This window comes from Canis aureus, chromosome 4, assembly GCF_053574225.1.
Source record: "Canis aureus isolate CA01 chromosome 4, VMU_Caureus_v.1.0, whole genome shotgun sequence".
In the NCBI taxonomy this organism is placed as follows: domain Eukaryota; kingdom Metazoa; phylum Chordata; class Mammalia; order Carnivora; family Canidae; genus Canis; species Canis aureus.
Window position 1 is genome coordinate 25096590 of NC_135614.1, and position 27002 is coordinate 25123591.

Consider the following 27002-nt stretch of genomic DNA (forward strand, 5'->3'; position numbering starts at 1 on the left):
AAACTCTTGGTGTCATCTTTGACACCCATCTTTCTCTCCCCTCTTATTTCAAGTCCATTAACATAACCTGAGGGCTCCGCCTTCAGAATATATCCCTATCCCAATCGCATCTCACTTCTGCACAAGAGCCTGTCTGAGCTTCTATCCTTTCTTCCCTAGATTATTGGAATAGCATCCTAAATGCTCTTGCTTCCATATCTGGCTCCTTATGGTCTAATTTCAAAACAATAGTCAGATACATCCTTTTTTTTTTTTTTTAAATGAGATTTTCTTTTTTTTTTTTTTAATTTTTATTTATTTATGATAGTCACAGAGAGAGAGAGAGGCAGAGACACAGGCAGAGGGAGAAGCAGGCTCCATGCACCGGGAGCCCGACGTGGGATTCGATCCCGGGTCTCCAGGATCGCGCCCTGGGCCAAAGGCAGGCGCCAAACTGCTGGGCCACCCAGGGATCCCCAGATACATCCTTTAAAACTATAAATCATGTGTGCTTTTTCTCTGCTCACTACTCTCTGACAGTTTCTCATCTCACTCAAAGTAAAGCCAGCAGAAGCCTTGCAATTATCTTCTGGGCCTAACATATTTTGTGTGTCTCTCTCTTACTTCTCTAACATCATCTCCTACTCTTCCCCCTTTCCTCACTCGGTTCCAACTGTGATGGCTTCCTTACTTTTCCTCAAATGTGCTGGGCAGGATCCTGCCTCAATTCTTTGCATTTGGGCAGCCCCGGGGGCTTAGCGGTTTAGCGCCGCCTTCAGCCCAGGGTGCGATCCTGGAGACCCGGGATGGAGTCCCAGGTCGGGCTCCCAGCATGGAGCCTGCTTCTCTCTCTCTCTCTCTGTATCTCTAATAAATAAATAAAAAATATTTTAAAAATATTTGCATTTGCTTTATTCACTGCCTGGATCACTCTACCATAGGTATCTGCATGACTCTCTGCTTCCCTCTTGTCTAGCCTGTTTTTGCCTATGCCTACTTCTCAGTGAGGCTTTCTCTATCACTGTTTAAAATTGCAGCTCCTTGGGATGCCTGGGTGGCTCAGCGGTTGAGTGTCTGCCTTTGGCCCAGGGTGGAATCCTGGAGTCCCCGGATCGAGTCCCACATCCGGCTCCCTGGATGGAGCCTGCTTCTCCCTCTGCCTGTGTCTCTCTGCCTCTCTCTGTATATCTTCATGAATAAATAATTAAAATCTTAAAAAAAAAAAAAAGTAAAATAAAATTGCAACTCTTCTTCCCATGCCCAGAAATTCCTCGCTTAAACTTTCCCCATAAACTTATTTCTATTGACAAACTATGTATTTTACTAGTTTATTGTCTGCCCTGCCCTGACACCCCAACTAGCTACACAAGTGAACTTTGTTCTGTTCACTGCTTATTTCCCAGTGTCTAAAATAGTGTCTAGCACATATAGGTACTTAATATAAACTTACTGAATGAATGAACGATATATCTTCAAAGAGTTTTATAGGTTTTCTATGTGTATCTCTTGTAACCAAAGTAACTGAATTTCTTGCCTTTGGATTCCAGTTTCCTAGTGACCAATCCCCAATACTTGTTGCTAGGCACATGCAGTTCTGACTTGCCTATTAGAATCTCTGTCAGTTACCAGCTCAATTCTACATCTTGGGTCTTCCTTACCTGTAAATTTTGGCACATATGTTCCTCTATTCCTTTTACCCTATGAATTGATCTCTCGGTTTCAGATCTGTCTTTGAATTAATACAATTTCGTGTCTCAATCTAAGAATTTTTTTCCTTCACTGTCTGAGCTTTGGATCTGTTAGTATTCTAATGTAACAAAGAGATCATATAACAGCTTTTCCAGGGGTGACGACCTCCCAATGAGAACATGCTCCTTGAGAAGGATCTTCTCTATCTCTTTCCGGAAGAGAAGAAGAAACACAAGAAGTCCCTGGTGCAGAGCCCTGATTCCTACTTTGTGGCCATGGACTGCCCAGGATGCTATAAAATCACCACCATCTTTAGCCATTCGCAAAAGGTAATTTGTATGTTGGCTGTTGCATTGTCCCCTGACAGCCTACAGGAGGAAAAGGAAGGCTTAGAGAAGGATGCCCTTTCAGATGGAAGCAGCATTCAAAGCACCCCGAATCAAGCTGAATGGGAAACAATCCCAATTGACATCTTTTGAATATGAAAAGAGAGAAAAAGAGAAAGAGAGATTGTAAAACAAAGTACATTACCATCACAATCTTCAAAAATTAAAATGGTCATTGTAAGGATAATCATTCTTTTAACAATTAGACAGGATATACTTATTATCTATCAATGCTCTTATTATCTACCTGAGATAGGTGAATATCACTATAACATTCTTAGGTTTGACACATGCAAAACCAAGATTAGAAGCTATCTATCAACTATTGTTAGATTTTAAGATCCCTTACTGCCTACATACTTTTCTCAGATATTTGACAAAAATCCTGGAATTACTTGGATCAACTGAGTGGTATCCTCATTTTTTAGCTTGTATTTGCTACCTAGACAACATGGCGATAGCACTGAATGAACAAGCTGTCTCTTTCAAGTTAAGATGATTAGGTTGACAATTTGAATCAGAAGATTTGTCAGCAGCCAGCAATCGATCACAAATTTTGTGAAATAATTTTGTTATTTTTTTAAAATATTTTATTTATTCATGAGAGACACACAGAGAGAGGCAGAGACACAGGCAGAGGGAGAAGCAGGCTCCATGTAGGAAGCCCGATGTGGGACTCGATCCCAGGACCTCGGGATCACACCCTAAGCCAAAGGCAGATGCTCAACCACTGAGCCACCCAGGTGTTCCTAATTTTATTTTCTTAAAGCATATTCTTCATGACCTGTTTTATATCTGCAAAGGTTCTGCAAAGAATAGTAATATCCATAGTAATCTTTTCCAAAAGTAATTGATATGGTGCAAACTCAGGGAGCACTAAGTACCTGAAAATGCAAGTTGAAATATAATAAGGACTTTTTCTTTACATAGCAACAGGCTACAGAGATCAAAATATTTTATAACGTCAATACCATTTCCATTACTGCATTTCTGTGAAGGAACTGGTGGGAAAAGAGAAACAATTTATCATGTCTCTGTGGATGAAGAAACTGAGGTGCTACATTAGACAATTTCTTGCCTGAGACCACAATCATAGACCAATTGCAGAAATAAGACTGCTGCATCTAAGTTGTTAGCTTACAGGGTGGTTTTTCTAAATCTCTCTGCATTGCTAATATAATTGAGATTCCAAGTAATAATAGAAGATGGTCAGGGCAAAGAAATGGTAATGAGCCAGAGCTAGAACTGAAAATAGAGTCTTCTACCTCCTTGTCCATTGATCCTGCCATTATGCTGCAGGACTAAATTACTGAACTTCATCAAAAAGTGGGAACCTAATGCTATTAGAGACAAACCAGCATGAGTTCAGTTAACTTTTCATTGCAAATTGACAGAATAATTCATATTTTGGCTTACCTAAGGGAAAAAATATCTCAAGTTGGATTTCTCTTTGGACATTGTCATTTCTTCTGTTTGTTTACTCGTGTGATATAAAAAGGATCTTGGTTGACTGAAACTCATTAGGAGTCAGGAAAAAGACATTATAAGTTAGAAACAATCATCTCTGCTTAAAGAAGGAATGAATCAGCAAGGCTGAAAGCTCAGTTTTTCAGTGGGTTGGCTAGTCCATTGCATAGCCTAAGTACACAAGTAATGTAACGGGGTCCATTCTAAGCTCTGAGAATAGGCCAGGGGAGAAGAGAGAAAAACAGAAGGTGGGGAGGGTGTGTCATCTTTTGTCCTACATTTAAGACATCTGCTGTTTAAGCTTGTATGAATGAGACCCGTCATAATAGAGAAGTCAAAAAATTTTTCACCAAATATTCTAAGAGACGCAATACAGTGAGATGAATTCTCATTATATAAGCTGACACACGATACTCTTCTCATGTATTTACATGAGGCCGTGGGCATTTTGCCCTGCTGGAAGGGATAGAAAGCTCACATAGACTTCCTCGGTGGTGAAACTTTATATAAATCAGAACGCCAGGAAGGTAGGGGCCAAAGGAACAAAGATCTTATTTTTTCATAATTCTTAGTTTTCTACAACAAATGAGCAGATAAAGAGACATCTTTGGAGTTACTTAGTTTCTCTGGGTGTCTCCCATGTATATAGGAGGCATACATGTTATTAAAAATCTGGGTTTTTTTCCTGTTAAAAAGAAAGAAAAAAAGAAACATATTTAACATAATATTTCTGGCTTAAATTAAACTGACCTTTTATAGGGGGTCACTTAACTTCATGTGTGTTATTATTATTATTTTTTAACCTTTACAACAACTCAGAGAGGAGAATATTATTTTACAGATCAGGAAGGAAAGGTTGAGTATCTTACCCACACAGATTGCATAGTAGTTACACTTGGGTATAAAATCTAGTTATTGGGACTCCTGGGTGGCTCACCTGGGTGGCTGACTTCAAAGGTGTCTGCCTTTGGATCAGGGCGTGATCCCAGAGTCCAGGATCGACTCCTACTTTGGGCTCCTTTCGGGGAGTCTGCTTCTTCCTCTGCCCATGTCTCTGCCTCTCTTTCTCTATGTCTCTCATGAATGGATTTTAAAAATCCTTAAAAAAATAATAAAATAAAATCTAGTTCTCCAAAACCACTTCCACTACCCTTTCCACTATGTCACAGAAGACTATGGCAATATTTTTATTTTTACCTTTGAGGTAATTTCTAGATAAACTTTTGGCTACTTGATGACTTTTTGAGAAATGGATGTAGGAATATTTGTTTTGCATACCTATTTTTCTTGTATATTTCTTCAGCAAAGTTTAGAATTAGACATCAGATTGTGGCTCTTTTTGTTGCAATAAGGTAGAGATGCACTTCCTCAAAAGTCTGGGTACCATATACATATCTGTTTTGGGTTCACTAAGGGTACTACTTCAAGTGAACCTGATGGTTGTAGGCAGAGTCTGAAGTGAGAAGTATGAGTTGACTTGCTGTAAATAAAGGATTTCCTCTACTTTGTAAAACAAGGGAGAGGACACTAATAGATAAACTGAGCTACCAACTTTTGATATTAGCATAGCCTTATGTTAGATACTAGAAAGCCTTTCAAATGTTAGAGAAAAAGCAAACAAGTATTATTTTCAATTTACTTACTCCCTAGAATGGTTATAATTACTAGCATTTGCTGACTACCACTAATTTACAAGTTGTTACACTAAACATAGATCCTAATGCAACCCCTACCTGTGGAATATTGTCTTAGTGATTGGTAATGATATCAAAATCATTAATGATTAATTCCTATGAAACTACATCAAAAAAAAAAAAAAAGAAAGAAAGAAACTACATCAAGAGAACTTCAGGTAAAACCTCTTCCTTCTGTAACTAATCATTCAATAAAATTTTGAGTTTATTATACACCAAGCTCAGTGTTAGGCACTATGGTGCATTCTCCATAGTGAAGGATCAATATTGTTCAATAATGATTCAATAATGATTGAGTGAAGGAAATAGAAAAAAGTCAAATACATGGTATTCACCCAAAAGGTGCTAATCACCTAGGATATTGAAACATACCAAAGAAATTAATGTACCAATGGAATTATTTTAAAAACACATAATCTCTTTTACAGTGCTATTTTTATCATGATAGTGTCACTCTAAGGCCTCAAAGTGATTACTTTTGAGTTAATACTATAAGATACTACAGGATTTCCTCTGAGATCTTTATGGTGTACTGAAGTGGTCTATTATAGGGGAGGTCATTTGGAGGAACAAGTGTGTGATAGAAGGTATCCTGGATTCAAATCTTGGTTCCACCACTTCAGCCAGGAGATCTTTAGCAAGTAATCTCTCAATATCATATTTTTCTCATCTGAAAAATGGGGGCTTGTATAGTATTTTCCTCAAAGGGATATTGTGAGGATTAAGCAAGATGTTGTAATATAATGTTTATTACAGCATCCAGCATTACACTTTGCTGTTAGCTAATACTCAGTATTTTTTAAAGATATTACTTATTTGAGAACGAGAGAGTGAGAGTGAGCAAGAGAGAACATGAGCTGGGGGAGGGGTGGAGAGAGGGATAGGTAGGCTCCCCGCTGAGCAGGACTCCATCCCAGGACCCCAGCATCACAACCTGAGCCCAAAGGCAGACACTTAACCAACCGAGCCACCCAGGCAACCCACTAGTACTCAATATTATCATTAACAGTATTTTTTTTCTTTCTATCAGATTTTAGAAAAATACTTTAAAATCTAGATTTAATTAACATTCTTATGACCTTGTCAAAGATTCTGTTTCCATATTTTGCCTCCCAGATGGTCCACTTACAAATGAGAAACCTGCGTGCTTACCTGTGTTATATTAGATCATTGATGGTCAACGCAGTGAGTAAAGAATAGGGTTGGCATAACTGAGAACCTATGACTATGTAAACTCTAGGAAGCAGTTTTCCGTGAAGAGGTGTGGTCTAGTGAGACAAAGATAAGCACGAATCAGACAGACCCAGCTTGACTCAGCTCTGCACACTGTACTTAGCCTCTTTGAATGATGTCTTAGTTGTGTGCTTTAGGGAAATTACCTAAATTCTTTTGGCCATTGTATTTCTCATCTGTAAAGTTGGAAAAGTAATATCTAACTCTGTGAGTTGTTTGTGATGACTGACTATACAGAGAAAGAGCTCAGTAAATTCATTGAGGGCTGTGGCCAGGCATTATGAAGGTTAGTTCCCTTTCTTCTGTGGCTATTTTGGGAAATGAGTAGAAATGGCAGGGGTGGCAGGGAGGGTAGCCTCTCAGTGACATTATGATGCATGTGATTTGCACAAGTCTATATCACAAATGGTTGTTCAGTGTTCCAACTGGGCCGTAAAAGTAGAAATCTAGTCTGTGTTCCATTCTCCAATAGAAGACATTGGAGACTTTTATCTGTAAAAAAGAAAGGGTCTCTTTTTTTGGGATGCCTGGATGGTTCAATGGTTGAGCGTCTGCCTTTGGCTCAGGGCCTGATCCCAGGGTCCTGGGATCGAGTCCCACATTGAGCTCCCTACAGGGAGCCTGCTTCTCCCTCTGCCTATGTCTCTGCTTCTCTCTCTGTGTCTCTCATGAATAAATAAACAAAATCTAAAAAAAGGGGGGGTGTCTCTTTTTTGAATTTGTATAAAAGTGCTCTATTTTCTACCCCATTTCTATACCACTTTCTGACTTTTCATTTCTTGTCACCTCTTCAGGTGCTCAATGATTTCATATGGCCATGACCTATTCCTGTAGGTTCCACTATGACCTGTCTCACCTCTCTCAGGTCATCCTATGCCGTTCAGTTCTGCCATGAAAATTCAAATCTCTCCAGAGTCCTACTCCTTCAGGATTCTTCTATGAGATGAGTGCTAATTGCATAAACTAATTCAAGCTAAGGGATTGATGAGAACTTCCTTTAGTTATATTGTCCATTGGCATTTTAACAAAGGTTTCAGTGTTTCAACCCAAAGGAGCGAACCCTAAGAGAGTTTGAAGTATGAAGGCAAAGGTCATGTAGAGAGTTTGAAATAGGGGACTTTTCAGCACAGCATATAGTAGCTGCCCAATCTGCTAATGTATAAAACTAGAGATGGCATTGAATGCGAACCAGGAAGTAGAAGCTGTGTGCATTTAATGAACAAGCTTCCCAATCTCACATTAGCTGGTCCATTTAAAGAGTCAATAAGAACTTTGGACCCTATACCAAGACCCACCTCTGAAAAGAGAGAATGTGGAAGGGGCAAATTTTGTAGTATAATGAAAAGAAAATTGCCTCAGTGTTAGGAAACTTGGATTATAGCTCTGCTTCTACCACTAAATAGCTTTGTGAGGGGCATCTGGCTGGCTCAGTCAGAAGAGCGTGGGACTATTGATCTCAGGGTCGTGAGTTTGAGCCCCACATTGAGTGTAGAGATTATTTAAAAAAACCCAAAGAACAAAAAACAACCTTTCAAATAAATAAAATGTCCTCTCCCTTGGGAAAAAAATAGCTTTGTGGGGCAGCCCGGCTGGCTCAGCAGTTTAGCGCCGCCTTCAGCCCAGGGTGTGATCCTAGAGTCCTGGGATCAAGTCCCACGTCGGGCTCCCTGCATGGAGCCTGCTTCTCCCTCTGCCTGTGTCTCTGCCTGTTTCTCTCTCTCTCTCCTCTCTGTGTATTCTCATGAATAAATAAATAAAATCTTTAAAAAAATAGCTTTGTGGACTTGGGCAAGTCAGGTATGTGCTTACACTTCAATGACATCACTGTGGATGGAGACTGCATTAGAGAACCTGTGAAATCTTTTTCAGGTCTTTCTATGTGGCTTTATCCTCCATTGCATCCCTGTTCAGCCTGTGAGAAAAAGCAATGCTGAATTGTAGCTTCAAAAGTATAATATTGGGGGACACCTGGGTGGCTCAGTTGGTTAAGCATCTGCCTTTGGCCCAGGTCATAATCCTGTGGTCTTGGGATAGAGCCTTGCATCAGGCTCCCTGCTCAGTGGGAAGTCTGCTTCTCCTTTTCCCTCTGCCCCTTTCCCCTGTTGATGCTCTGTCTCTCAAAAATCTTAAAAAAAAAAAATCATATTGAACTGCATATCAAGAGTGCTGGCTTCCAGAGAGTCAGATTACATTAATGGTTGAGTGTGGGTGCTGGAGTCCTTCATTCCTGAGTTTGGCTGCTGAGTTGGCATAAATTACTTAACCTCAATTTCCTTATCTGTAAAACAGGAATACTAATACCTAGTTATAATGTTAAAGGATTAAATAAGCTAATACATATTAAAGCACTTAGCGCTAGTAGGTCCTCAATATTTACCTCTCTAGGTCTCAATAAATTCTTTTTGTTTTGTTTTGGTCCAATGAGAGAATAGAACTAAATGATTTCCAAGTTGCTTTCTCTTTCCATCTTTCAGTTGCTATCTTTTTATTTGTAAAAGAAATGTGTGCTTTAGTAATTTGGCCAGTTTGAATTAGTAGCTCAATTATCCCTCCCATATGCACAGAGTAGTCTCCCAGAAAGATTTCTAAGTCTGAACTACTCCTATAATGTGTAGGATCCTTGCTGGTGACCAGGATATGAAAGTTGTACAGTTTCAATCTAAACACCCTTGCTCCTATACTCCGCTCCCAATAACATGAAAACCTACGTCTGTAGATGGCTAGGTCTCAGGTCACATCACAGTCCTAGAAGTCATCATTATTACCATATTGATAAAGTGCAGTGGCCACTTGAACCCCAAGACATTTGTCTTACTTAGAAGACAATCACATTCACCTATAGATGATAATTTGATTAAATGTGAATATATCACATGTGGGTTTCTAGCAGCATGTTTCTTATTGATGAAGAGCTAAGCACTGCTTTCATACCCAAAGACTTGATCATAACATTTCCTCAATCCTATATTTGAGGGTCTGCTTCCTGGATCACTCCTGGGATCAATTCTATATTAGTCAGCAGACTAAAACCATACTAGTCACTTGGGAAGAAATAATTGTAAATAATTATTAACTAGGTGTAAAGATGTCAACTAACTACAAGAGTAAAAAGAAAACTTGAAAGAATCATGGGGTAGCAACTATAGGAAGCAGCTATAATTCCTCTGGCTAAGAGAACAATGATTAAAATTATTAAAACTAGAGAAGGGCACTTTATTAATAATTCTTTATATTAAATTGTTTCTTCAAGTAATTGGTGTGATTTCTGTCTCCTGATTATACTATGACTGATATAGAGGTTGTGCCAATTTATACTCCCACCAGCAACATATAGAAGTTGAGATTGCTACATGTCATTGCCAAAACTTGATATTTTACATCTTTTTCATTTTGACTATTCTGCTGGGCTTCAAGCGATATTGCATTGTGGGTGGTTTTTTTTCTTTTAAGTTTTTATTTATTTGAGAGAGAAGAGAGAGAGGGTACCAATGGGAGGGAGGGGCAGAGGGAGAAGCAGACGCCCTGCTGAGGAGGGAGCCTGATGTGGGGCTTGAACCCAGGACTGTAAGATCATGACATGAGCAGAAGGCAGATGCTTAACTGACTGAGCCACCCAGGTGCCTCTGTATTGTAGATTTAATTTGCATTTCTTGAGGGTCCTGGATTAGCTCAGTGGTTGAGTGAGCATCTGCCTTTAGCTCAGGTCGTGATCCCAGGGTCCTGGGATTGAGTCCTGCATCAGGCTCCTTGTAGGGAGCCTGCTTCTCCCTCTGCCTATGTCTCTGCCTCTCTCTCTGTGTGTCTCTCGTGAATAAATAAAATCTTAAAAAATAATAATTTAAATCACCTTTGTTGTGTGTCTCTCGTGAATAAATAAAATCTTAAAAAATAATAATTTAAATCACCTTTGTGGGGAAATTTGTTTATTTATTTTGTTTACTAGCTATTTTTATCTCCTCTTTTTGTGAATTATCTGTTCGAGTCATGCCCATTTTTTCTATTGGGTTGCTGCCTTTTTCTTGATTTGTGAGAGCTCTGCATCTTTTGGATGAGTTCTTGTCAATATCATCCCAGCTTTCTGTCAATATGCCTAGGCAGAGTTATTAGTACAACTGTTCCTCCTTTGATTAAATGGCCTTAGGGACTACATTGCTTATGTTGTTCCATTGTCATACCTCAACAAACATTAAGAGCAGTGGAGTGGAGGTACTATAATTTTCTCTATTGTGAGAAGATAGGAATATGTATTTCACTTAAGTATTTATTCATTCATTCTACAATTCTCTTTGAGCATATGATTTTATTTATTTTTTAAAAAGATTTTCAATTTATTTATTCATGAGACACACAGAGAGAGAGGCAGAAACATAGGCAGAGGGAGAAGCAGGCTCCCCACAGACAGCCGATGCAGGACTCCATCCCAGGAGTCTGGGATCATGCCCTGAGCCAAAGGCAGATGTTCAACCACTGAGCCACCCAGGTGTCCCTGAACATATGATTTTATTTTATTTTTTTTTAATTTTTTTTTTTTAATTTATTTATGATAGTCACAGAGAGAGAGAGAGAGAGGCAGAGACACAGGCAGAGGGAGAAGCAGGCTCCATGCACTGGGAGCCCGATGTGGGATTCGATCCCGGGTCTCCAGGATCGCGCCCTAGGCCGAAGGCAGGCGCCAAACCGCTGCGCCACCTAGGGATCCCTGAACATATGATTTTAGACCATTAATTATGAGCAAGGAACTATGCCAACTATGTGGATTTGCTTCTTACTGAAGTATTAGAATTCAGCTTGGGATCTCTATACATACTGTCATTGTAATAATATAAGAATCTTACAGTAAATTTAAAAAAATTATTCAGAGATCCAGAACATTTTTGAAAACTGACCTAACTACCTGAGGTCAGTGAATATCAATAATGAATACTGAAAAAGTGAATATCAATACTAAATACTGAACAAGTCCTGTACAAATGTTAAAAATGCCTTCTAGGGCAGCCCTGGTGGCCCAGCGGTTTAGCGCCGCCTTCAGTCCAGGGCGTGATCCTGGAGACCCAGGATCGAGCCCCAGGTCCGGCTCCCTGCATGGAACCCGTTTCTCTCTCTGCCTGCGTCTCTGCCTCTCTCTGTCTCTCTCTCATGAATAAATAAATAAAATCTTTTTTTAAAAAAGCCTTCTAGATTTTGAAAAAAGATTTATTTATTTATTTATTTATTTATGAGAGACATGCAGAGAGAGGCAGAGACGCAGGCAGAGGGAGAAGCAGGCTTCCCGTGGGGAGCCTGATGCGGGACTTGATCCCAGGACCCCAGGATCACGACCTGTGCCAAAGGCAGATGCTCAACCACTGAGCCACCGAGGTGCCCCGCCTTCTAGATTTTATTAAGACTTGTGTTTTTTTTTTATTCATTCATTTGTTTACTCAAATCAAATATTTTTAAAGCATGTATTATGGAAGAACATTAAATGGAAACTAATTTCTTAGATCTTCTTTTCTTCCCCATACTCAACCTGGATGGTTTCAATCAATCCTATGGCTTCATTTACCAACTATCTATGTGCTAATGACCCCTACATTTATTTCTAGTCAGTTCATCAGGCTCTAATAACCAATTGTCTGATGAATATTGCTGCTTGGATGTCTCAAGGCACCTGCCATACAACATTTTCTTTTCTTATTTGTTTTAGAGAGTATGTGCATGCAAGGGGCACATGTGAGTCAGGGGAGGGGAGAAGGTGGGAATCCCCAAGCAGACTCCCTGTTAAGCATGGTGCTTGGGGTAGGATCCCACAACCCATGAGATCATGACCCAAGCCAAACCAAAAGCCAGGTACTTAATTGACTGAGCCACCCAGGCACCCCTGTCATACAACATTTTCAAAACTGAGTTCATTTTCCCGCAATAATAAATCTTTTTTGTGTTTCCTCTTTCAGTGTTTGGCACCAGCATCCACCCTGTTGCCCAAGTGAGATACTTAGAAATCTCCTTTGATATCTTACTCTCCTTCATTCCCCTGCTGCCTCCAAATATCTTCTCAATTATTAATATCTTTTGATTCAATTTCTTATATACAATCTCCCTAAATTAGTCTATTTTTTCCCCATGGCCAATATTATAAACCATATTGTTGGTGTTTCTTGCCTAGATCTCCTAATTTGTTTTCTGGCCTTCAGTCTCTCTGGTCTCCAATCTATTCTCTAATCTCTTCCATTTCTAAAATCCTTCAAGACTTAACCTTTGTTCTTTGCATAAGTTCAAACTATCTAATGTGGTTTAATTTTTTTTTTTTAATTTATGATAGTCACACAGAGAGAGAGAGAGAGAGAGAGAGGCAGAAACATAGGCAGAGGGAGAAGCAGGCTCCATGCCCCGGGAGCCCAACGTGGGATTCGATCCTGGGTCTCCAGGATCGCGCCCTGGGCCAAAGGCAGGCACCAAACTGCTGCGCCACCCAGGGATCCCCTAATATGGTTTATAAGATGCTATGTAACTGATTCTCTTTGCCTCTTTGGTATCATATCTCACTATTCTCCCTCTGGCATTTACTCCTACTAATCTGTCAGATTTCAACCAGAGGGATCTCCTGAGAACCCTTCCCAGATCCTCAAAAATAGGTAAAATGCCCTCCTACAATACTCTTCTATTTCCCTTATCTCTTCTTATATGGTAAGCTTGTGAGGCCAGATTCTTTTGTTGGTTTGTTGGCTGTGGTAACTCCTTGAAATAAGGAATGAATTTCTTGGAACTCAGGGATAGCCATTAATTGTAGTTACAGAATAAACTCTTTTATTAAATTTGAGAAATATTTCAGATCCTCTAATACAAGGAGATATTTGGGCACAATGTAGTTACAACTAACACACTTTGAATTTTGTAGGAGCCAAAGTCCATCTTATTTATTGAGATGCTATTATTTATTTGCTATTATTGAGTAAGCTATTGTTTATGATAGCCATGTGTTACAAATTTATTTGCAAAGATGGAACAAAGATTGGGAGCTACCATCCTAAGGAATCCATTCCGGAAATGACTAATGGCTAGGGTTTTACTTTCAAAGTTGTCCTGCTTACTATTAACCTATATGTAAAATTTGATTTAACAAGATTCCTTCACCTCCCAAATCTGTTTCTCGGAGAAGGACTCATGTCTGCAAACAGGAAATTATTGTCTATGCTCATATTTTTTCATCTTCCCAAACACAAAATTGGTAAGAAAGTAGCAAAGGTCTATTTTAAAAGAATCCTCAAATCTTTACAATCTTTTTCACATCCTCCTCAGTGAGTTCTTCATCATGGGAATTAAAATAATTATAAAATATCATGGGAAATATTCCAAATTAACCCAGGATTTTTTTTTTTAATTTTTATTTATTTATGATAGTCACACAGAGAGAGGGAGAGAGAGGCAGAGACACAGGCAGAGGGAGAAGCAGGCTCCATGCACCGGGAGCCTGACGTGGGATTCGATCCTGGGTCTCCAGGATCGTGCCCTGGGCCAAAGGCAGGCGCCAAACCGCTGCGCCACCCAGGGATCCCTAACCCAGGATTTTTTAAAAAAAGATTTTATTTATTTATTCATGAGAGAGAGAAAGAGAGAGAGAGAGAGAGAGAGGCAGAGGGAGAAACAGGCTCCATCCAGGGAGCCCAATGTAGGATTCCATCCAGGGACTTCAGGATCACGCTGTGAGCCGAAGGCAGACTCTCAACTGCTGAGCCACCCAGGCGTCCCTAACCCAGAATTTTGAATTAGGACCTTTACTCATGCTATTTTAGGTTTATAATCTGGTGGTATTATGTGAAAATACCCTCTTAATAATGATCATGTTTTGATTGAATAGTTAATAGATCTGATTGCTTCAGAGCCTTAGAGCACCTATAGATGCTATAAATCTTGTTTAATTTTAACAAGTCTATTAAAGGAGTTATTCTCTCTGATGCTAGAAAAGCCAAAGGGACCTTTTCAACCTAATCTATATATCTTAGCCAAACAAGGCATGAAGGAAGAAACGAAATGTCTTCTTATAATTCCCTAAGATGGAAATTTTCTTTATATTCTAGGCAATGAACTAGTCAGAAACTAGAATTGTACTCTACTGAGGCACCTGGGTGGTGCAGTTGGTTAGGCGTCTGACTCTTGGTTTCAGCTCAGGTCATGATTTCAAGGTTCTAGGAGCAAGTCACCAAATTGGGCTCTGAGCTCAGCATGGAGTCTGCCTGAGATTCTCTTTCCCTCTCCCTTTGCCCCTCCCACTCATACTATCTCTCATTTTCTCTCTCTACAATAAATAAATAAATAAGTCTTAAAAAATGGCTTTATTTAAAAAAAGAAAAAGCATTGTACCCTACTACACAATGACAACAACTACATTTTTTTCATATGTCTTCTTACTAATTTTGGTGGGTGGAGTGGTTTATTACATTGGTAGTCTGTTTTAAATTTATATTATATAGAGACTCCAAGATAACTCAAGGGATCTTTCTAATTCTTTCAAATGATCTATAAGTGTTTGATTGCAAAGTTATGGGAAGAATTGATCTTGTTTCAAGGTTAGGATGAGCATTTTAGAAAAAAGTACTATATGATGCAAAACATGTAAATTTTAGAAAGTTTCTCCTGGCATATGTTGCCTGGCACATAAGAGGCATTTGATATATTTTTCTTGACTGACTGATCAAATGAATGAATAAATGAATTATTCTCATCCAGGTCTTTTCCCTTTCTCTTATCCCAACTCCCAATTAATAGTAATTATTTTCTGAGTCTCTACCCACATTTTAAATAATTTTGCTCCCAAGTTTTGGCAGCTTGAATGGCTTTTAAAGTGCCTAATTAAGAATGATTTGTTAATAATTGCTATCTCTTTGAATAATTTTCTTCCCCTTTTCATTCTTTTAAGCTGTTTTTACACTTCCCAAGTCTCATGCTGCTTTTTATTTCTTAGGCTAGCTTTTATTAAATAAAAGAGAACAAAGTGCTTTTTCTCTCTGGCTTTTAATAAATGTGACCCTTTCTGTCATTCTTTCCTTGATCCTTTCCAAATCAGCTGTGGTTGCCATAAGTGACGGCTGAGAGACAAGATGCCAAGTGCAATGGCTAAATTTAAAGAGCAGCATTCGCACCTGTTGTTAACTGGCAGTGACCAGTCTCACGCCCACAGCTTCCTCCACCCTCTGCCTCCTACCAAGTGCTACCCACAGCCCAGAGTCTTTATGTGTTCACATATAAATAAGTACTGATGAAGATTATATGCATGATGTCAAAGTGAAGAATGAATATAGCATTTGACACGAAATTTGTTTGGTTTCAGAGGAGCTGAAATTTGGGCAACATTCGGCATAATGTAAAGACAAATCTGACCTTGAAGTAGGTAGACTAATGTGGCTTGGTATTAATGAATTTTTGAAGACTTTTAATGGACTATCTCACCCCAGAATAATTTTGTGAAGCCTGCCATACTTTGTGAAAATATTTTGGCTCTCAGCATTGGGAGGGTCCTATAAATTTAAATGTTGTGTAAAAGAGGCAATCCAAGAAGTACTTATCGTCTAAAGAGTTAGCTTAAATGAGTTTGCCAGATTGGCAACACTAACCTGGAAGAGTTCTGTAAGAGAAATATGGTAACACAAATAATTTTGATACAAATTATACTTAGAAGATGAGAGAAGGGGACTGTGGCCCAGGCAACGAGATTAGTCTAATCACATAGGTCTGATAACCAAGGGAGTGTGGCCGACCTCATTGTCAGATCAGCTCACATCAAGCATGAAAGTACTATGATACAAAGTCAAACCATCAACTATGAGAGTTTACTTTTACCTGAACGTTGACTCTCAGAGGAGGTAAAGCTGGTCTTCAAAAGGTGGAACAGGTGGCTTATAGGGACAGCAGGAGCAGAGCTGGAGGTTGAAATGTCAGGGCATTTTCAGGGTATAAGTAGTAAATACCTAGAGATTGCTGAGAGAGGGGAGTACTTTACCAATTCGGAATTTTGCTATAACATTGTTAGAGAATGTTCTTGTGATCTTTTGACACTTTTGGCTACTCTGGAATGGTGTTTGGTTCCATAAGAATGAGTGCTGAAATCCTGTGGAGGTGTGTGGTTTATTTGAGTGCAAAATTAGTGCTCTGCCCCTTTGAATCGCTTCAGATAGAGGCAAAAGACTTCCTGGCTCCAAAGGTCTAGTAAATAGCAAAGGCTGTAGGAAGGCACAGCCAATCCAACACAGAAGGGACAGCGTTAATGCTTGCTGCCAACCTCTCAGATCTTGAGAAACACGAATAACGACAGTCCTATTTGAACAAGCCCTACCCTTTTCAACTCAGTGTTTTCCTGGTGTCCTGCTCTCGATAGAAGAGAACTTGCAGATTGATGTTCCTGATCTAAAAGAATTTAGATTATGGGGTCGCTGAGTTAACAAAATGAATATGGAGTCAGTCATTCTTTGGAGGCCAGGGCATGAGACTCCTGCCATACAAAAATTTTAAGAGGTCACATGTAAATATATCAATGTAAATTATGTATGTAAATTATGTACATAATCCAGTGTAAGGTTGCAGTTTCTATTAGAGTAAGGGGGATGGGAATATTGGAATAAGAAGAGGAGAGAAATAAAAATAAGGGTGGAAAAAACTGTGTGTTCAATGAAGTGAGACTAGATGTAAATGTAGACAGGAAAGAATATGTGGTGGGGTTTATGAGGAGTTCAGCCCTTCTTGGCTACACTTACTAGAAATGTTTCTGGCCCAGAGAAGCTGAAGAAAAAACATAAAAGATTACAGAAGTGAAGATGTCATGGGAATGGGAGTGGTAGTGATGGTGAGATGGTTGCAGATGGGTAGGGGTAGAGAAATGGGAATAATGACACCTGGGAAAATAGTGAACCCCAAATAACCAGAAAACAGATCTAGGCTGTGATTTATGACATGGTAAATATTTGACGGTAAAACTCTTCCTCCTCTTGCTCTCCTTTTTTACTATTATACTTACATCATACTTTTTCTCTATTCTTTAAGAATTGCTGATCTTACTTGCATAACAATTCACACCATCTGTGAACAATGAAACACAGCCCCCAGACCTCTAAGCAGATCCCTGTCATGATTTCTTGCCCATGTCAATGAACTGTGTGCATCACCTATCTTGGCTATTCTGGAAAGCTTTTAGGCAAATACTCCATTGAGTTGAGTCATAATTGGGAGCTGACTTCCGTGTACATTTTAGTAGGGAGCCTAGTTAGAGTTTCATGCTCCAGGAAATCTGTTCTGATTAGTTTTAGCTAAAAAAAGATCAACCTGTTTTAAGATTGGCACAGAAAACAACTCTGTGGCCGTGTAGATTGCAGTGACCATGTTTTTAAAATGATAAAAATAACATGCAGATGGGAAATTCAAAAGGGTAGCTACCCCTCAAAAGTCCCCAGAGTTAACATGACTTTTTCCAGAAGTCACTCTGTATCTGAAATATATATATAACATATACAAATATATATAAGTAACTTTTATGCATATAAATAACTTTTAAAAGGTTCATCTGTACTGCATTATTACTTCTTTAAAGTATAGATGGGATAATTCATTTTGTTAATGGTTGTATAATATTCTGTAATAGGATTAGTCTCGTATTAACAAATTCCCTGTTAGAAAACATTGAGGTTTTCCTCAATTTTTTTTTTAATTTTTAAAATTTTAATTTATTTATGATAGTCACCGAGAGAGAGAGAGAGAGAGAGAGAGAGGCAGAGACACAGGCAGAGGAAGAAGCAGGCTCCATGCACCGGGAGCCCGATGTGGGATTCGATCCCGAGTCTCCAGAATCACGCCCTGGGCCAAAGGCAGGCGCCAAACAGCTGCGCCACCCAGGGATCCCGTTTTCCTCAATTTTTTAATCCTCAAAAGTTATGATGTTTTGAAGCTTTTCATGATTACCTTGCCATTTTTTATGAAAATATTATTTTGTGATCAGCACAGTGCCTGGCATAGCAGGTACTCAATGAATATTAATTTCCTTTCCTTCATAGGTAATTTATTACTTATTTTTTTAGGAATGAGGATACTTTCTGTTGAGCTATCTACACTTTCTTATTATGGGGCCTGGCCAACCAACTAATGTGAGAAATATCCTTTGCAGCTATGGAAAAGACTTTCTCTGCGAGGAGGTAATTGATGTTTGCTTAATTTCTAGTCCTGGATTATTAGAACTCAGTTCAGTCAGTGGACCCTCAAATTACACAGCCTACCTGGGGTGCATCAATGGTTTTTATCTTGGTAGATAAAAGATGACATCTTTTGGTAAATAAGAAGGAAGCTTTTGGTAATCCCTCTAGTTTCAGGTTTATGCAGTTAAAAAAAAAAACCCTATTTATTGTGCTTCTTTTGCAAATGCACAGGACTAAATCTCAGAACTGCAGGATGCATGTCTAATTTCTGTATTTGGAAGAATAGGAGAAAGACAATTCCAGTAGAACTTCTCAAAGTATAAGATGGAGATGGAGGGACAATCTTGATTCATAGCCAGATATGGCAAAGGCATAGAAAATAAAAAAAGTAAAATTCATGGTAATCCTAGTAAGAAGGAGGAAATGGCACAGCACAGGTAAATACATAACGTGCCGATAGGATAAATATAGATGGGCAGAAAATGATTGTAAGGGAAGTTGTTCCAGGAATGTCACAGATTTCCATCAAGGAGGATTAGTGTGTGCAGCTGTTGAATGGCAGGGGTGGGACGGCCTCATCGCATTCTTGAGCTCTCAGGTTCCACTTGTTGGGCAATACATGCCTTTTGGGTGAGTGGTGTGATATTCTCACCTAAAGAAGCCAGTCATTTTACTGTTCTGGGGTGGGGTGGGAGGATTGAACAAACCAAAAGCTCCACTTCATTATTTAGCAATTCTTGGCCAAACAAGTACCATTTCAGTGAAGCCTTAAAAGAAATATTATTAGAACAAGTGATACAGTAGAACTGTGTGTGATATATTTTTGTTTGTTTCAGCTTGATCACCTAAGGCTACACTACCAAGATGTTTTCCAAAATCTAGATTAGTACTTTTAGCTCCTTATTAAACTGTTTTTCTGTTTCAGATTTTAAAAGATGTGAGGACTATCCAGCTTATAATAACAGCAAGGAAATCCTCTTTTTTAAAATTTATTTTTATTTTTCTTTTATTTTTAGGAAATCCTCTTCTAAGGAAATACTTCTTTCACAGTCTTTAATGAGCTTTCATTATGATCTTGTTCCTTGGGGGAAAATGAAGTATTTTTCAAGAGGAAGTGATCGATGGGGCAGCTGGATGGCTCAGTGGTTGAGCATCTGCCTTTGGTACAGATCATGATCCTGGGGTCCGGGGACCAAGTTGCGAGCCTGCTTCTCCCTCTGCCTATGTCTCTGCCTCTCTCCTTGTGTCTCTCATGAATAAATAAGAAAACCTTTAAAAAGAGAGAGAGAGAGAGAGATCAAGAATTATTCCAAAGTGTATCCTAACGGCCAGCTTATCTAAATGATCAAAATTCATTAAAATAACCTTCACATGACTTCGATTACATTGCCAACGTGTTCTGTTTCCATAGTTTAATAAGTGTGCATAGGGTCAAAGATGGTAATAACACGATTATTCCTTCTGGAGAGTGTAAGAGTATCAGTCTAAAAGGTGCTGTAAAAACGAATCGAGTATCTGAAATGTAGATAGGTGTGTTAATTCACTCTGATGGCGTGCACTCATTCTGGGACTTTGATATCACAAGCATTCTAACCCCTCCTGTATCATGCTACATTTCACGGTCATTAGATCTCCCTTTGACGTCGGGTTAATTTCAGCATATCCAAATACCATCAGTCACGTCAGGAACGATAACTCTGGGCGTGTCACTGAGAGTTCCAGCATCCCTAGTTTAATGATTTACTAATTGGGTTCACGTTTTGCCAACTTAGAACAGTCCCAAAGTGCAAAGCTTAGCACGAATATGACCCCCCAGTCACCCTTATCGCAGCTCTATCCTTGGAGAGGATTAGCCGAACCCAACATGCCCTGTCTCTCTACAGCTGCCGTGCCCAGGGGCTCCGGTGCCGATTACGGGTTCCTTAGAATTTGCCCGTAATTGACTAGGTCCCACAATAGGTAACTCTGGAAGTGACAGGCAGCCTCAAGTGTGGTTCTCCCGCCTGTCGATTGGGCCTTGCAGGAAGCCCCGCCTCCTCCACTCAGCCGCGGGCGGCGGTTGGCCCGGCGCCGCTGAGTGACGGGCCTTAGCTCCGCCCCGGCCGTCCGCTGCGCTGCCTGGGTCGGCGCCGTTTCCAGTTGAGAGATGGCGGCCGCCGCAGGTAGATCGCTCCTGCTGCTCCTCTCCTCCCGGGGCGGCGGCGGGGGCGCCGGCGGCTGCGGAGCGCTGACTGCCGGCTGCTTCCCGGGGCTGGGCGTCAGCCGCCACCGGCAGCAGCAGCACCACCGGACGGTGAGCGAGCGCGCCCGGCGGCTCCGGGGAGGGCGGGGCGGCGCTGGCGTGTGGGAGCCGCCGGCGGGCAGGCCGCCGGGGCAGCGGGCAGTTCCCCCAACTCGCGGCCGCTCCCGAGCTTGCCGGGCACCGAGGAGCCGCCGTGCCCTTCAGGCGCCTGCGGCGGCGACCAGGGCGGGAGGGGGGGCGGAGGAAGCCGAGTGGAGGAGAAGGAGGAGGAGGAGGGGGAGGAGGAGGAGGGGGAGGAGGGGCGATGGCGGGGATGTTCCCGCAGGACCCGGGGCACCGGGGCGGGGAAGGGACGGGACTTGAACCTCTCAACCGGCTGCTCCGCGATCTCGGTCCCTCCTCCCCCCCCCTTTTTTTTTTAAAAACAGCTCTGCCCCGTTGCTCGTGAACTGAGCCCCGTGCAAGTTGTCCCCTTTCCCCCTCCTCCGGGCGCGTTGGGGTGTCCTGAGTTGCCGCGGCCGCCTGCCGTCGGTGTCCGGAGAGCGGCCGAGCGGGGGGCAGCCCGGGACCCCGGGGACGGGCGAGAGGGAAGATCAAACTTTATCCCCCTCCGTGACTTGCTGCGTGCGTGGGCTCGGGGAGCAGCCCCCTCGCGGCGGGTGCTGCATTGCCTCGGGAGGCGGGCTCCGTCCCCGCGGGTCGCGGGAGGTCGTCGGGGGTCCCTCGCGCCGGCCTGGAGAGCCCCCGGGGGTGCGCAGCGGGCGGAGGCAGAGCGACTGTTGCAAGTTGTTCGCAGAGGCAGGCATTTGGTGGTTTGCATTAACCAGTTATTGCTGGAGCTCATTGGCTGGCAACGAAGGAGAGTTTCTGTTTGAACAGCCTTTTGGGGTGTATTTGGGAGCGATTGGGATTTCCTTCTTTATTCTTCTTTTTTTTTTTTTTTTCTTTTCGATGGTAAGAGATGGCCTTGGTATGGACTTCTTGACCGGTTCTCTCTCCTTGGACTTTGTAGACCTCGCTGTGTGTTGGTCCCTGGCCCACGGTGAGAGGAGGAGTGTAGATTTTATTTCCTAGGGCTGAGTTGTATGTAGAGTGTGGTCAGGAGAGAATCCCTGCAAGACGGCCTGAGAGCAGACACTAGTACCTTCAGAGCTCAGCCCAAGTACATCCATCCACCTGCCTTACTCTGGCCACGTAGCTCCTGGGAGGAAACTGGCCTGGGGGTTTTCAGAGAGGATACCCCAAGACTGGTGACAGCCTAAACCCAAGTGTCTGAAAGAGCTATGAAAAGAACTAATGCTCTGCAAATGCAAGATGATACTGTTATTATTAGTCATATGTATGGATCCTATCCTCATTCTTGTGAAGATTTGTACTTCGTATTTGGCATACTGACATATTGCTTTGCTGAAGCTTTTGGGTGAGAGCCGAGCTTTTCCCCCCACAGTTCAGTTTAGATCCGCATGTTTCATAGCCTCCATTTATGTGTTTTATTTTCCTAAAAACATAAAGCCTCCCCCATATCTGATGGCATTACCCTCTTCCCTCAAATCGTTTCAAGACTTCCCGAGTTGTCTTTATCCCTGTATTTTGCTAATACACCTTTTGACTTTGGGCAGTTTGTTTTCTAAGGCTGTTTGGGTGTGGTATTCATTTAGCATTTTTAAATTTGTGCCTTGTATATTTTCCACTATGCGAATCTGTCAGGCTGTGAGTGTCTTCCTTGTGTGGGTACTTCATGAAAGTGTTCTTCTGTGCTATTCTGGGGTGGGTAAAAGTGATGTGCTGAATTTGTAACTGAAAGAACAGTTAAAGTGAAGTGCTATTTCTGAAGGGCTGAAGTGTTATCATGGGAATGTTGACTTATAAATGAACTTAGAATTGTACAATTTTGAAAAAAGTTGTACCTGATTATTTAAAATATGTAAACAGTTTTTTTCCCCCTCTTTCTACGCTTGCTCTGAAGCCATCCCGTATATAGCTGTCTCCATCTGTTATTCTATGATTCCTCACAAGACTCCATTTGAAAGGTATCTCTTAGAGATCTGTTTAACTCTTGACATTTTATGCCTGGAATTGAGGCCCAGAAAAGGGGAAGGACTTGTCTAGGATTACACGGCTAATATGCAACAGTTTTAGGATTCCCACCCATCCCAGATATCCTGACCTCTTTATCGTGTTCTTTTCGTTATAAAGTGCGGTTGCTCCTTCATAGCTCTCCTCCTTTACAAAATTGTTGTTTGTTAGGATAGTATTGGTATTTTAAAGTCCCACGAATGGGAATTCTCCTGTAAGTAGGTGTTTTTGAGGCATAGCTGTTGTCTGAGGCAAATATGGGAACAGACAACTTGCTCTTACAAAGGTCCCTGAGAGATACTAAGGTTGAATCTTGCATAGGGCACACATCCTGTGCATGTGCAGCAGATGGCACTCTGCATTGGACTAGATCACAAGCCCAGCTTGTGCCACTTTTGTTCTGGTGTAGTAGGTACGGTAAATTAGAGCCAGGGGGACATAACCAATTATGGTGCTGGTTAATTTTTTTGCTTGAGAGGAATGTGTTTTGAAATCTCTTCCAAGTTTACAGAATGAGTTCAAAGCAGTACAGATCAGCGCATTGGTAAATGGGGTTTCGAAGTTATAAAACAGAACTTGTCCCTTCCCCACCTTCCTCATTAAAAGATCATTCAACTAAGTAAATAGAAATAAAGGTTCAGAGGCTTATTCAATATTTTTAGCACCATCTAGTGTAATTTTTCCTTTCTTGTATGAAGAGCCTGTTACTGCTCCTCAGCTTGTGACTGTAACCAAGACTTATTTAAATGTTTGTTGCATGCCTTTCTGTGTGGTTAGTGAAGGTGGCTGCTATTTTCAAGGGTAATTTTTTGAGGGGGAACTGCCTTTCATTGTGAGCTGGGTAATTGCTTTGCTAACTGTCTCACCTCTGATTATGAAAGCCTGACTGTTAACATTTCTTAGTGGTCAACGGCTGTGCCGAATTACTAAATATCTTGCTTAAGTGTGTCATTGGATTTTTAGAGTTTGTGGCTGTCCCTGTCTGTTTTACACATTATATAGTTCTTTGGCAGTGATAGCATTTTACTTTAACCTGACAGCTTGAACTGAGGTTCCATTACCTGCCACAGTAGCAAGTACCAGTTCTCTAATTGGGTTTCTCATGGTCTGGCCAGTCTTACTTAGCCAGATCGATCCCAGCACAAATACCCCACTGTATTTAGTCCAGTGTTCCATATAACTATACTAAATGTTTATGCAGTTCTTGCAACTGGATTTCAGTCCTAATCAACTCCTCTAACCTCTAAGGTCCATTTCAGGTTAGAGACTGTGACCTACGACTACTCCGCTTTGAGTCTAACCTCTTCACTTTACAGATGAGGAAACAGGTCTAATGGGAATGAGGGAAGTGACTTACTAGGTTATGTTTGTGGTTAATTACATCTGAGGTTAAAATTCTTTTTTTAGGGGATCCCTGGGTGGCTCAGTGGTTTAGCACCTGCCTTTGGCCTAGGGCGCGATCCTGGGGTCCCGAGATCGAGTCCCACGTTGGGCTCCCGGCATGGAGCCTGCTTCTCCCTCCTCCTGTGTCTCTGCCTCTCTCTCTCTCTCTCTCTCTCTCTCTGTCTATCATAAATCAGTCAATCAATCAATCTTTAAAAAAAATAAAATTCTTTTTTAAAATATTTTATTTATGTATTTGAGAGAGAGTGTGCTCACACACAAGACAGGGGAGAAGCAGAGGGAGAGGGAGAAGCAGGCTCCCTGTTGACAGAGAAGTAGAGATACCTGGTACAGAGAGGTAGAGGATCCTAGTAGATCCCAGGACCATGAAATCATGACCTGAGCCAAAGGCAGATGCTTAACTGACTGAACAACCAAGATGCCCCTGAGATTAAAATTCTTTAAGTGGAGGTGGATTCAAGATCTTCCTCATCAGAATCTTAATTTACGTGATTCCTGGCTCTTAATCCCTTTCTTTGGTTCTATTCTGTCCTGTCTAAATTCTGATAGGATTTATTATTAGCAGGACACAGATTGACACTGACTTGTCTTGTTATCTAAATATTTCATTTGTGGGTTCCTTATCTTACAGGGGAGGTAAGGAGATACTGGATTTTTGTCTCTCATAGACGCTAACACAATGCTCGGTATATAGGTGACACTCAGACGTGCATTAATTGAATATGCACCTTTTTGTCTGCTTGCCAGTGTAAAGGTATGCTCATCTACCCACCCACCCCCCTGTCACCAGTGTGACTTGTTTAATGGACTGTTGCTTAGGTAGCCACATTTGGGTAATTGCTTTAACTTTGGTATTGCCAGTGCTGTCTTTGTATATTATACTTCTTTATGGTAGACTAATGCACAGAGTGAGTACCTTTGGATTGGCTCTATGGTAGTACTTGCTTCCTGCCCAAAGCCCAGCAAAAGTATGATTAATACCCAGATTAATAGAAATATATGATTGAATCAGGTTCTAGCATTTTTATTGTTTTAGTTTACTACAAAACTAAGATTTTGATGGTTCTGGATAAATGTTTAGAGCAAACTTTTAAAATTTACTATTATTATTTTCTGTTGAAGTGTAGTTGACACATGGTGTTAAATTAGTTCCAAGAGCAGATTTGTTTTTAAGGAAGCAACTATCCTTTTTTTTTTTTTTTTTTTTAAGATTTTATTTATTTGAGAGAGAGAGAGTCTGGGTTGGGGGCAGAGGGAGAAGCAGACTCTCCACTGAGTAGGGAGCCTCATGTGGGGCTTGATTCCAGGACCCGGAGACCATGACCTGAGGCGACTTAATTGAGCCACCCAGGCACTCTGCAACCATCCTTTTATTTATATTAAAATCATGCTTATTTTGTACCCCACAAAAAATTTGAGTAAATTCGGACTTATTTAACAGATTACGATTATTTGACCTTTTCTAAGTCCCAAGGGGCTCTATTTTATGCTTTATGGAACTTGAGTCCAAGAGGAAATCTAAGTAGAAAATGCAGCATCAAGATTGGTGTATGCAAACATAACAAAAATCAGTTTTGGTTTTAGGGCTGCCTCATGTTTGAAATCCAGAGTGGTCATGGTCTTTGCAATAGCACTTTATTGATACCATTATCTGAATAACGGCAGAAGTGTTGTTGTTGTTTTAAAGATTTCTTTACTTAGAGAAAACAGGAGTGAGGGGCAGAGGCAGAAGAAGAATGCTCAAGCAGACTCCCTGCTGAGCATTGAGCCTGATGCAGGACTCAATTCTAGGACCCCGAGATCATGACCTGAGCCTAAATCAAGAGTTGAAAACTTGACCAACTGAGCCATCCAGGCACCACTTGTTTCTTTTTTATATTATAGCTTTGTACCTCTGTGGATTTCCTTAAAAATTACTGTTTTTTTTTTTTTTTTCCTTTTTTGTGATTAAGGATAACACTACTCTTCAAGATCTTGAGATAGTCACTCAACAAAAGGGAATCCTCTATTCTTTATTTGACTGATTAATACTATATCATGGCTCATGGGTATTTTACAACTACTGGAGTAACATGTTATTAGGAAAACTTACGATGTTACCATGGAGGACATGTACTTAAAAGAATCATAGACTTTAGAGCTCAAAAAGACCGTAGGTTAAGGAACCAGTGCAAGAGTGGTGAAATGGCTTTTTCCTTGGTAGGCCAACAAGTTACTACAGAGCTGAAAATGGCTTCCCCATCTGCTGGCCTTCACATTCAGTTCTTTTCCAACAAAATTACACAGTTGTGGGTTTTAAAAAAGTGAGTTGGGGCCATATTTTTTCAGTAAGTGACTTATCTCAAACCCAATCTTGAATAATTACTCCCTGATTTAGGTCAAGCTTGATGACATGTGTTTAAAAAAAAAAAAAAAAGTTGTCCTCTGCATATTGAACACACAAGAGAAACTGTCCATTTAATTATTTCACTGCACTTTGTTAAATGCTTGCAGTGAGAGAGCTTGTGTAATGTAAAAGTTGACTTCAAGCAAAGTAATTTTATTAAGTTTAGTGAGTTATTGACGTATAAACTGTGTACAGGCTTGAATCTCTTATTTTGATAAAAATATAACTTGGTAAATTACATCACCAGCTGGGTCTAATAGCATGCTAAAACTGAACTTTTCCTAATGCAGT

General features: G+C 40.7%; 1 protein-coding gene and 1 long non-coding RNA gene across 7 annotated transcripts in view; one reads left to right on the forward strand and one right to left on the reverse strand.

The window, feature by feature from the left end:
* Window positions 1-1520, reverse strand: part of LOC144311833 (uncharacterized) — a 46589-nt gene extending 45069 nt beyond the window's left edge. For both annotated transcript variants that reach the window (XR_013377335.1, XR_013377334.1), the window contains exon 1: window positions 1430-1520. This is a non-coding gene — a long non-coding RNA (uncharacterized LOC144311833). The remainder of the gene's footprint in view (window positions 1-1429) is intronic.
* Window positions 1521-1652: 132 nt separating this feature from the next.
* MCU (mitochondrial calcium uniporter) overlaps window positions 1653-27002 on the forward strand; it is a 218207-nt gene continuing 192857 nt past the window's right edge. Inside the window, exon 1 of one of the 5 annotated variants that reach the window (XM_077894933.1) lies at window positions 1653-1997. In XM_077894933.1, coding sequence (XP_077751059.1) covers window positions 1848-1997 — 150 coding nt within the window. In that variant the 5' untranslated portion in view covers window positions 1653-1847. Of the gene's footprint in view, window positions 1998-20728; window positions 20897-27002 lie in introns of those variants that run through there. The other 4 variants (XM_077894937.1, XM_077894935.1, XM_077894934.1 and 1 more) reach the window with 4 other exon arrangements.